This window comes from Primulina huaijiensis, chromosome 2 (assembly GCF_012295235.1).
Source record: "Primulina huaijiensis isolate GDHJ02 chromosome 2, ASM1229523v2, whole genome shotgun sequence".
In the NCBI taxonomy this organism is placed as follows: domain Eukaryota; kingdom Viridiplantae; phylum Streptophyta; class Magnoliopsida; order Lamiales; family Gesneriaceae; genus Primulina; species Primulina huaijiensis.
Genome location: NC_133307.1, coordinates 29,620,287 through 29,633,262, shown reverse-complemented (window position 1 = coordinate 29,633,262; position 12,976 = coordinate 29,620,287). Strand labels below are relative to the sequence as shown.

General features: G+C 33.6%; 1 protein-coding gene across 1 annotated transcript; it reads left to right on the top strand.

Annotated features, from left to right (window-relative positions):
- Positions 1-3,394: 3,394 nt before the first annotated feature.
- On the top strand, positions 3,395-9,724 carry LOC140971452 (phospholipid:diacylglycerol acyltransferase 1-like). Its single transcript, XM_073433727.1, has 7 exons — positions 3,395-4,197; positions 5,489-5,711; positions 6,111-6,394; positions 6,925-7,246; positions 7,758-8,017; positions 8,391-8,891; positions 9,395-9,724. The coding sequence occupies exons 1-6, from the start codon at positions 3,704-3,706 to the stop codon at positions 8,872-8,874; spliced, it is 2,067 nt and encodes a 688-aa protein (XP_073289828.1). The 5' UTR covers positions 3,395-3,703; the 3' UTR covers positions 8,875-8,891; positions 9,395-9,724.
- The last annotated feature ends 3,252 nt before the right edge of the window (positions 9,725-12,976 follow it).

Sequence of the window (12,976 nt, the reverse complement as noted above, 5' to 3'; positions counted from 1 at the left end):
AACCGATGTAGGTAGGGGTGGCCATGGGTCGGGTACCTGATTTTGTCGAATAAAAATTTTGGTACTAGACCTGACCCGTTTTTTAGGCTACCCGATACTCGATCGGATTCTGATTTTTAAGAAAATTTCTTGCTACAGCTGCCCCCTCAACCCTTTCTACTCTTGTCATCCAATCAAATATGACCACTTTATAGGTACACTCCCCTCCCTATAGATATCTCCCTCTCCACTCTCCCCATATAAATACCACTATTGCTTCATATCCATTCGCAGCAACTCGATCTGGTATGGGAAGTTCACACCCACTCAACAGTCCATTATCGTTCATTTCCTCCCATTGTTAAACTCTGTGAAATCCCTAGTATGGGAAGTTCACGCCCACTCAACGCGGACGCCACCTCTAGTGTCTCCAAACGACGACGTCGGAGTTGTTAAGATGATGATAAAAAAATCTATTTTAAAATCTAAATAACAAATGAAGTTCCTTTTACCTTTATTCTCTGTTGCATCTGACCACCACCTATGGAAGTCCTAAACTTTAAAAAAAAAACTAAATAAGGTACCGATCCGGTAATTTTTAAAAATACTTAAACTCGATCCTTATTCATATCCTTAAGATTTTCAAAAAGGTTGATTGATCTAAGCTTTGCTTCTTCCGGTCGGCTCGTCAACTTATTTATATATATCTCATGATATCCGACTATAGCATTCATTGAGATCAAGATAAGATGTCCTCCTACATTATAATAGATCCGAACACTTGTCCTCGGCTGCTTAAGCAGTTAAGTCAACCGAGGCGGTTCGAGGAATCCTTTATCAATGGTCGTGAATGACTGATATTTTCAATTTTTTCGACAAAAAGCAATAGTTTGGCTGTTTTCCGTATGAAATTTCTCTTCAAACCATGTTCATTCACAAGCTTCATAACATTTTTTGTGTTAAAATCTTTTTTGTTATTTTTAAATTAAATAATTTCTTATACTAATTTTTATGTCAAGAGTGATATTAGGGGTGGGCACGGGTCGGGTTTTTTGGGTAGTTCGGATCGGGTACCCGATTTTTTAGGGTAGGATTTTCATTACCCGAACCCGATCAGATTATGGACAATATCCGCCCTTTTGGGTACCCGATAAGGTCGGGTTCGGGGTTTTTTTTTTTACAAAATAACATTTTATCATTTTGTGCCTATCAAATAATATGTGACAAGAAAATAGGCTTATCAAAATAATATTGTCTCGTGAATGTCTACAAAAGTTAAATACAAAAAAATCGAACATAAACTATTTAGATGCATATATAAGAAGTTAACAAGTTTAATCTTGAAATCTAACTTAGATCTTCACCAAAAAAATCAGAATTAACTTCTTATTTGACTTTCAAAATATCATTTGGAATTTTTCATCACTTGCATAAAGATGTAAATTTATTAACAAAAAAATGAACATCATAAAACAAAAATAAAATGTATCAATAATTCATGTTTTTCATCAATGCAGGAAACAAAATCCATAAAATAAATAATAATAAGATTCACATGCATAAACTTCCAACCTTGAATTGATTACATTTTTTTTTCACTTTTATCGTTGAATTAGTTATGATAATCAAACATCAATAATAGATGTATCAACACCCAATTTTGTCAACTCTGCAAAAGAAAGAAAATAAAATGTTAGTACTTCGAAATGTTGAGATATATCTAAAGTAAATAAAATAAAGCAATATTTTGTAATTTTATATTGATATTTTTTGGTATTTTAAAAACTTTATAATATAAGTAAATATAGATGTGTACAAATTATTTGACCAATCAATTCCACTAATTATATTTAGGGTTAATCACATCTAAACAAAAAAATCTACTATATATAAATATTACATATACCTTCATTGAGGTTCGTAAAAAATAAGGAATAAATATGATAATTTTTGACATTATATACACCCCTTCACGTTTCTTTTTTATTTTTTATATTTAACCCCTTAAAATATAAGATAAATACAAACTTGATAGGAATGTTTGTAATTTTAGAAATTATTGGATTTATATGTTATTTCCCACAAACCTAAAAGGTGAATGTATCATTTAAATATATTTGATTTTTTGTAAATATAATTATGACAATTCTCGGAGGAGGTGAATATAATCATCTTATGTATGACAAAAACTTGTGTGAAACGGTATCACAAGTCGTATTTTGTTAGACATATATCTTATTTGGGTCATCCATGAAAACGTATTACTTTTTATGCTAAGAGTATTACTTTTTATTGTGAAGATCGGTAAGGTTGACCCGTCTTTCAGATAAAAATTCGTGAAACCGTCTCACAAGAGACCTACTCTTCATGTATTTATGTCTTTATATTATCTCGTAAATACTCAATTTGTTTCTGTATCTGTTCTTGATATTTTCAAATTATTGAGAGCTTAAATTTCTAAAGTAAGATGTAAGGGTATATATATAAGTCGATAAAATATGTTATGAGATCTAAAATGTTATAAAATATATACTTAATACAGATTTGAACAAAATAAAATTTATCATACTTTATAAAATCTATAAAAATTTAAAAACATGTTTCAAATATAACTAAATAGACTCTAAATGTAAGATTTTTTAATTATTAAATAATAAACCTAGCAATTCATTGGTCATAAAAGAGGTCCAGAAATCACATGTTTTTATGGGCATAAATTCAGTTGAAAAAGTCCCAAGTCCCATACGCCAACGCATTCAGACAAAACAACCCCACGGAGGAAATGCTGCTCCGATCTATTTTTCCCCGCACTCCTCATCACCGTTGGATCACATCAAATCCAACGATCATAGCACGCTTATAATTTTTTAAAGTATTCTGTTTAATATTTATTTAACTAGTTTCGAATATCACTAATTTTTGTAATTTTTTCTCAGTTTCTAAAAGTTTGTGTTTTCCCCGATTAATTTCACAGTTTATTAAATTCTAAAATTCAATACCTAATAAATCTAGAATATAGTACAATATCGATATTATCTAACTATGTGTCAGACTATAGTTCAATACTTCAACTTCGTTTTTTTCGTTTAACTCATTTTCCATATCATCCAAAACAAATTCGTTTTCATTGGTGTTACTTGAGACAACCTCAATCTAAGATTTATCAGCCATGCGTCCAACTTTAACAAATGTGTATTTTAATGTTCTCATAACATAATAGGAATATAGAATGGGTCTAATCTTTTTATTAATGAAATTTATTAGAAACAAAATATAATATTATTCACCTTCTTCTTTATAGACACAATATTAACTAAAATTTTGCATAAAAAAAAGTGAAAGTGGTGTACTGGTCCTGTCGTATCAGATTCTCGCTCTCCACTGGAATATTCAATACCCAGCAACTTTCCGCCTCGCTCGTGGCAACTCCTCGATAAAGACTACTACAACGTAGTTTATACATACTGCATAGTAAGGATTAGGGCTTTCAATTAATATCTGATTCATCAAATGACCTGAAAGGGATTTTGCTTTGGTTTTCAATTAGTTCTGATTGAAGAAATCAAACAAAATATTCTGAACCCATATCTTGTATGCATGTAATTTTGTATTTTGATTGGGGTCAGCTGAAAATGCTGTTGGAAGTGACCGGATTGCGTAAGAATTATTGCGACTGTGTGTTTTTGTAGATAGTTATCGATTATATTCATTCATTTGATGATAAATGTCTACGCTGAGACGCAGAAAAGGTTCTGGAGGGGATAATAAACCTCAGAATTCTAAACCGGGATTGAATGAAGACAAGGAGAGAAAGGGGGGTGATTCGGAACAAAGATCGAATTTTGATGTGAATTTGAATTCCAATTTGAACTGCGTTTCGAATAATTCTTCGGCGGAGAAATCGAGGAGGAGATGGAGCTGTGTGGACAGTTGCTGCTGGTTCATTGGGTGCATATGTTCGATGTGGTGGTTCTTGTTATTCTTGTACAATGCAATGCCAGCTTCATTTCCGCAGTATGTAACGGAAGCGATCACAGGGCCATTGCCGGATCCTCCGGGTGTGAAGTTGGCCAAGGATGGATTGAGAGCTAAACATCCGGTGATTTTCGTCCCTGGGATTGTTACCGGGGGGCTGGAGTTGTGGGAAGGCCACGCCTGTGCCGAGGGGTTATTCAGAAAGAGGCTCTGGGGTGGTACATTTGGTGAAGTCTACAAAAGGTATAAAGTTTCGTTACCTTATTCATGCTGCATGTAAGTTTGTCTGCTTATGGGAATGAGTTCTGACATGGAGATTTTTAAGATTTTGAAATTTATTTGTATTACTTAGTTAAGTCTGTCTGTGCGTGTCAGAAAGGTTAGTCAATTACGAATGATTTGATTCATTATGGACCGGAGATAATGGCTTATTATTTCTTATAAACTGGTGGGAAATTTAAAAGGTGGGATGTTTGGCTTTTCTCTTGTTGGACATGGCATGCGCCGTGTTTCTTTTCTTTGCATATTTGGAATGATTTATTGAGCGGTAAATACTGTACTAGGTATTAAAGGTGGAAGTCTAATTGTGACTTTTGATGGCGGGTTAGGTGTTTGCTGTGTCTGATGAAAGTTTCTAAACTGATAGTAGCGTTAGACAATGTTTTGCAGATGCTGAATGCAGCTTTGATTTTCCTGCTCTACTCTCTGATCAAATACTTGCTGATTTGGCACAAGTTTTTGTTTTTGTTTTTTTTTTTTGGGGACCTTCGCTATGATATCTTAAGTGATGCTGTGGAATATTCAGTGTTTCATCTGGTAAGAAATATCGAATATATGCATGAATACCAGACACTAAAGTAGATTAAATTTGAAAGTTTTAATTCTGAATAATTTTTTTGCAAAAAAATGATGGATGGAGAAGTTTTCAAGGTGTTTCGTTCGCTTAGAAAGTTTTCAAGGTGTTGTATTCAATTTTTGTAATTGTGTCCCTTACTCTAAGAAAAAGAATGGGGATGAATTGATGAAACTTCCCAAGAGGGAGCGTTCCTGGTGGCTAAAGATTCTCATCATTTTTTAAAGCATAAAATACAATTAGATTGCGAAAACTTCCATAATTGAGGTATAAATCCATAAACTCAATACTTGGTTCCGAACTATATCACATGACACTAGCATGTCAATTTGAATGGTAGCTCACTTTTCCTCCTTTAATTTCAGTGTTGTACAGTTATTTCTATATTCTATATTTACATGTCGGTTCCTGTTTGATCCCTTTGTTAGTCGACAATGATACAATTTCTTTGGACAATTTGTATGCTCAAAATTATTGTATTAGAAATGTTCACTTCTCACAGTAATACACATAATCATGTTCCCTTGATTTTACGATACTTGCTTTGTTATTTGAAGAGGCAATGGTAAGTCTATCATATATCTTGACATTTTGATGTGTTTTAGATTTTCCTTGCTAAATTAAGCCACGTTAACAGTTATATTTTATGTTTTTCACTCTATACTTCCACCATCTATGCAGACCTTTGTGCTGGGTTGAACACATGTCATTGGATAACGAAACCGGATTGGACCCCCCTGGTATAAAAATCAGGCCCGTTTCTGGCCTTGTGGCAGCTGATTACTTTGCACCGGGTTATTTCGTTTGGGCTGTTTTGATTGCTAACTTGGCTCGAATTGGGTATGAAGACAAAAACATGTATATGGCTGCCTATGATTGGAGGATCTCATTCCAAAACACTGAGGTTTGCTACTTTCTTTGCCCAAGGTGCTTATAATTTTTTGAACTGTCTAATGTAGTTAAAAATTGAATTTTGAGAAAAAGGGTGTACCTCATGCATGAAATCCTGCCATTTTTTTGTCTTGATGGCATTTGAGCTGTGTAATCTCACAATTACAAGCAGAGAAAATGCTTCTACAACTTGAATCAACTATCCACGTATCATTTGAGCAGCTATTACTTTTTGCCTGTGCTATCTTTTCTTTAGATGCAAGAAATTTGTTATGAATTGTGAATCTTGTGATTGTCTATTCATATACACAAGTGTTACGCGGTATTTTTCTGGCACCAACATATTTCATGATTTTTCGCCCCTCTCGATGATGCTTTCGTGAATCAGATATTTTTTTTGCTAAATCACCAGGTTCGAGACCAAACTCTGAGCAGAATTAAAAGTAACATAGAGCTTATGGTAGCTACTAGTGGTGGCAAAAAGGTGGTGGTTGTACCACATTCAATGGGGGTTCTATATTTCTTGCATTTCATGAAATGGGTGGAGGCACCGGCGCCGATGGGTGGTGGTGGCGGACCAAATTGGTGCGCTGACCATATAAAGGCTGTAATGAACATCGGAGGGCCTTTCCTGGGTGTTCCTAAAGCAGTTACAGGATTGTTCTCTGCAGAAGCTAAGGATATTGCGATTGCAAGGTTTGATGTTGAACATAATTGAGTGATCGGATATAGTCCATATTTGTGACTTTATTCATCTCTCTCGCTCAAATAGCTTTTCTTTCCTTAAAAAAATAATTATTGTTACCAGGATGCCTCTCCTTTTTAGTCTTATATAATTTATCATCTAAAAGAGCATCAGTATGCTCAAACCAAGGACGAAAGTGCACCAAGCTCTAATTTGCAATATTTCATCACACTGTCCAAAATTCTCAGGTGTCATCAGTATTTTATGCAGTTCGTGCCAATAAAGGAGCAGATTGTGGCTTCCTAGCTAGATTTTATTTGAGTTCAGATATTGTCTCTCTTTTCTTTTTGGAGTTTATGGAAAAAAGATACTAATATTTTATGGTCTTAAATTTGCCGCTAGAAGAGCTTATCAGATGGGAGGGAGGGAGAGAGAGAGAGATTGAATCAACTGTATTCCATGTGATTGCTCTCCAGCTAATTTGGAATAGGATTTGTGTGTATTTAGATTTCGATGTTTATCTTTTCTTTTGCTTATGCAGGGCTATAGCACCAGGTGTTTTGGACATGGATGTATTTGGTTTCCAAACTTTACAGCATGTGATGCGAATGACTCGTACTTGGGACTCAACTATGTCGATGATACCAAAAGGCGGAGACACTATCTGGGGTGGTTTTGATTGGTCTCCAGAAGAAGGTCATGACTGTAGTTTGAAGAAAAAGAATGACAACGGCCAAACAACAGCTCACAACAGAACTGAGGATTTAGCCAATTCTTTTCACGCCAAGTATGGAAGAATAATATCATTTGGAAAGGATGTGTCTAATTTACATTCATCAGAAATTGAGCGAGTTGATTTTAGGGTAATGTTTCAACTACCATTTATTGACCAGTCTGAGAATATATTCGTATTGATTTATGTAGCAATTTCCCCTCTCACATTTTACTATGCTAAATCATTTGTAAAAGTCAATTTTACCAATCATTTTCTTCAAACCGTCCATACCTGATGCTATTTTCTCCTCGTACTCTAGACGATTTGTTGCTTATATGTCTATATCTTTGTCAAATGGTCTTCCTCGAGTACTCCTGTGTTAGAGTTTTAATACCTAATCGTGATCTGCATTTTCTGGTCGACTTTTGCTTTAATCTTTCAGTGTCCGTTTCTCTGTTTAATATTGCCAGCATTCATCATATATACTCATCAGTAACTTATTATTATGAATAAAGATTCAATATTTAGGGCTGATGTGTTCCTAAATGTCAGCCACCCTGCAAATGCTGACCTTATACCTTAATAATTCAATGATGAATTTCCATTATCTGAGTTGTTTTCTTTCTTCTTAATTCATTTTTAAGTTGTCTGATCTCTAGGATGCTATAAAGGGGAAGAATCTGGCGAACACTACCTGCCGTGACGTGTGGACAGAGTACCATGATATGGGCATTGGTGGTGTCAAAGCTATAGCTGACTATAAAGTCTACACTGCAGATTCGATCTTGGATATGCTTCAATTTGTTGCACCTAAGATGATGAAGCGTGGCAGTGCTCATTTTTCCTATGGAGTAGCTGATGATCTATATGACAAAAGATATGATCATTACAAGTACTGGTCAAATCCTTTAGAAACAAAGTAAGCCTCTGACTCGACATATAATGGTATTCTGTGTTGTTCTTCCTTCCTTCACCCCTCACTGCCACTCCTGCCTACCAGCCTCTCCCAAGAATCATATCATTTCCCGGTGAATGGGCATTTTTTCATTTGCCATATATATGTGACTCCATATGACTCCATTTCTTCAGGAATGGTGATGTGTGTTCCCTTTCTTAACTATCGATGATTCTCAAGGACAAGTTCAATGCCCCGAGGAAAATATGAAAATTTAATAATTACACACCATATTTAGTAATACAGTATTCTTGTTCCAATTTTGTGTCGCCTAAAAAGATTGGTTTGATATTTAAATCCACTGTTCTGGTCTTTACTGTCTCATTCTCTGATGCAGATTACCAAATGCCCCAAACATGGAAATTTTTTCAATGTATGGAGTAGGGATCCCTACAGAAAGAGCATATGTGTACAAGTTCAGTCCTGCTGCTGAGTGTTATATTCCTTTTCAAATTGACACCGCAGCAGAGGGTGGAGACAAAGGCCCTTGTCTGAAAGGAGGGGTATATTCAGTCGATGGAGATGAAACAGTCCCAGTTCTTAGTGCTGGCTTCATGTGTGCTAAAGGTTGGCGAGGAAAGACTAGATTCAATCCCTCTGGCATCCGTACATTCGTAAGGGAGTACAATCATGCCCCTCCCTCAACTCTTTTAGAGGGCAGAGGAACACAAAGTGGTGCTCATGTGGACATAATGGGAAACTTTGCCTTAATTGAAGATATCATAAAGGTAGCAGCAGGTGCCACAGGAGAAGATATAGGAGGAGATCAAGTACATTCTGATATTTTCAAATGGTCAGAAAGGATTAAGCTAAAGCTTTAAGAGTGTACTTTTTTAAGGTGTGTTGTTTCTTCTCTTTATCGTTTTTATCCCATTGCTATTTTTTAAGCTTTTACCCACCTTAATTGTGGTTCAATTTGGCTTTCAAATGATTCTCTTGGCTCCATGGCATGATGGATTCCTCGTAGGAGGTAAAAACGACAGTATTGACTTGTCTACATGCTGCAGCTACCCCTGTAGACTGCAAGTTTCTCTGTTGTAGGGCAACAACTTTGTTTCCCTATCTAATTAAGGGGTAGAACATCGAAAATATGATATTTAAATTGCATTGTTAGCACATCTATAACTTTTGATGCGACATTAAGTATTCAGTCCTAGAAAAGATTTTACATAAATTTGTGCACACTTACATGATCGTCACACGGTGAGCATATCGTTCCAATCCAGTTCTCAACCCTGAGTTTCACACATTTATTGGCTTCAGTATCATTTCATAGTACACGCTTCATTTTCTTCTTTAAAAGACAGATGTTTGAATCAACATTTGCTTCTGTTCACGCAGAATCTTGGGCGCAACTTGGAATGAAAAGTTCGTTCTCTTTTCCAGGCTCGGTCTACACTCTACACATTCACTCCTAGCATGGCAGCCAATACTACGACAAAATAGCTCCTATACAATATTACAAAACAAGAAAGTGCTTAAAATGGCCCCAACTTTGATTCTGCGCTGACAGCCATTGTACAAGTATAGCTATAACTGGAAGCATGGATATTGGCATCAAAGTTTTGCACTTCTTTCATTCTTGTATGTGCTCGCTCGCCTTTTACATCATCAGAAATTTTGTGTATTTTTTAATGTTCCGATATAAAGTTTTCTTTATATTTTTCTTTCTATTCGTATACATTTATCACCGGTTATTATGTCCTTTATGCTAGCAGAATGGTATTGCTACCCTTGATTCATCATGTCTCTTATATTAAAAGGCTAATTAGAATATTTGTATAATGCTTGTACATTACATAGTTAGAAAATGACATCCCTCGACTAATTTTAAAAATATATGTTTTTTTTTTAATTTATAAATGTTTTCTGTACATTATGACTTTTCTATATTTGTTTAATTCCATTTAATGCGATAAAGGTAACTGTTAATTGAACGAGCCTGAAATATAATCATAAATTAATTTCTCTTGGGTGGCATGTGATGTATGCATTTAACTAAAAAAAGTATCTACATTAAAACTTTTTTATATATATAATTTACAGATTATATTAAAATTAAAATGGTAGAATTTATTATATATATATACACACATATATGTCAACAAATAATGTGTGCATACATATTAAACTTTTTATGTTAAATAATGTTTATTTGAAAGATTACATTAAAATAGAAAAGTTTAAAAATATTTTTGAACAACTATTTTTATGTCAAAGAGTGATGTAATCATCTTAAAATTTTGAAATATAGATAAAAATAAATAAATTTTTATTGATATATGGTTGTTATAATATTTTTAAAATTATTGAAAATGAAGTGTTTTTAAAATCTTATAGGAGTACTTTTTGTTTATCAAAATATACGTCATGATCCTAAATAAATAAATATTATAAAAAGTTATAGTGTTCTATAATATAATAATAAAGATTCGATGAAAAGTGATATGGACATTTAAAGTTGGAAAATCTTGACAGAAACTAATTCCCTTGCCTCTCGAGTATTCCGGGCTAGGTATTATCCTGACGATAATTTCCTCAGGAGAATCTCGGAGGCAATCCAAGTTATGTTTGGAGGAATATTATAGCAACGCAGGAGCCATTCGGGGAGGCCATCCTTTGCCCATTAGCCAGAAATGTGTGGTGATTTTCTCCATTAGGACATGACCTTGGGACTGTAAACTCCATGCAAAGCTGGTGGAATGATGTTATATCCGTAAACAATCAAAAAGAGATGGAAATAGCAGCAATGTTAAGCTGGAGCATCTGGAAGAATAGAAACGAAGTTGTGTGAAATCGAAAGAGTATTTCCCAGAGACGTGATTGTTCGATACACCATGCACCTCGCGCTTGATCTATGGAATACAACTAATAATAAACTCCAGCCAATCAGAGTAATAACTGCAATGTACGGCAGAACACGCTCATTCACCCCTAGTACGTAGCCAAAGCTCTGGGCATCGAGAATCCCTTAATTAGCTGGCTCAAGGCCTACAAATATAAAACATGATTGTTGATGAATCAGATGCTAAGTGAATAAACAAGTGGTCTCACAGAGAAAACACGAGCCAAGAGTGGAAGCGTCAACCGGAGACGATTCACTTACATGGATTTGTTTTCAATTTCATTCCAATTAATGCACGGCTGTTTTAACGTAATTAATTTTGAGAGGTTAATTTAATTTCAAGCTCATCAAACATGCATCTAAGTGTACATGTGGGTGGGGTCGACTAAAAAATCAGTCGACCCACATGTAATGATAAATGTCTACGTTTAGATGCAATCTTAAGATAATGTCCTATCATTGGTATGAATGAATGAAATAAGTTATAAATTTAATCAATCTTATAATGAAATTAATATATGAATGAAATGATAATTATATTTTAGTTTAATGAATGATACCGAAAGAAATGAAAAATGAATATCATATTAAGTTGCGTGTTTTTAATTTATAAAATATGAATGATACCGAAAGAAATGAAAAATGAATATCATATTAAGTTGCGTGTTTTTAATTTAAATTACATGTTCTTAGAATCATATATATTATATAAGAATGAAGTGATGAACTGAAAGATGAAAATAATATAATTATTTTTAAAAGTTAAATAAAATTTGAGTCAAACGTGAGATAAAACTCTGATGTTGAATCTATCGTCCTTGTTTTTTCATTTTAAAATTGTACAAATTAAAAAAATCACTTTTAATCCTTTTAAACTTTGAATTGAATTAAAAACCTACTTTTCGATTTCGAATAGCTCCAGCCACCACCAATTATGGGTCGAGTGGTGGCTTGAGATTAACAAAAGAAAACATATAATATTTGATTTTTTTTATTTAAAGTTTTTAGGATTTTGATTTTTGCATGTGTGGCTTGTGAAGAGTAGTCTATCTCTTCTCGTTCATGAAATATATTTTAAATATCTGAAATAGAAAATTTTATGACTTCATATTCACATAATCGTTTTGATATTGCCCACAATATGCTTATAGTAGGTAGAAGCTGAGCATTCGGTCGCTTCACTATAGTCGAACCGAATTTTTTAAAATCGAACTGGATGATTTTTTTTGTTAAAATAAAAACCGAACCGTCATTGTGAAAATAGAATAGGACTGAACCAATAAAAAATCGCTCGTTAACCTAATAACCAATTTTTTTAAAAAAAATTAAGAATTAAATGAATGATAAATGGAGAGCCGATAAGAATGACTGAAGCTCACGGCCCACAACAAAAATATATTATGGATATTATTTATGCTTATATAAAAAATTAGTATTATTTTTAAAAATATATCGATTAACCAATCTTTTAAGATCAAAACCGAAATTCGGTTCTGTTAATTCATTTAATAGAATTAATGATCACCCCCGATAGCTTGTTTATAAGGCAAAAACTTGTATGAGACGGTCTCACGGGTCGTATTTTTGAGACAGATCTTTTATTTATGTCATCCATGAAAAAGTATTACTTTTTATGCTAAGAGTATTATTTTTTATTATGAATATGGGTAGGGTTGCCTCGTCTCACAGATTAAGATCCGTGAAACGGTCTCACATGAGACCCACTCTGTTTATAAATATTTTTTAACTATTAATAAATAGTTTTATCTTAACCCGGTGCTGGAATTCATATATATTAGATAATAAAAAAATATGCACTACACACGAGATTTAATATAGTGTGTATATTTAAGCCAAAAATTTAATGTTTTTTTTTAAAATAATTGATTTTCGTGAAGTTGATAGATTTTTGTAACCTCGAAGAGTAAAGAATTCTATGGACTTTTGTAGATATTTTGTCAAATTTTTATAGACATATGTAAACTTTTGTGTATAATTTTTTTTATTTTAATACGTCTTTTATTTTAATAGATTTAAGGACAGTCTGGTTTAATTTTGTTGTCTAATAATAAATAATG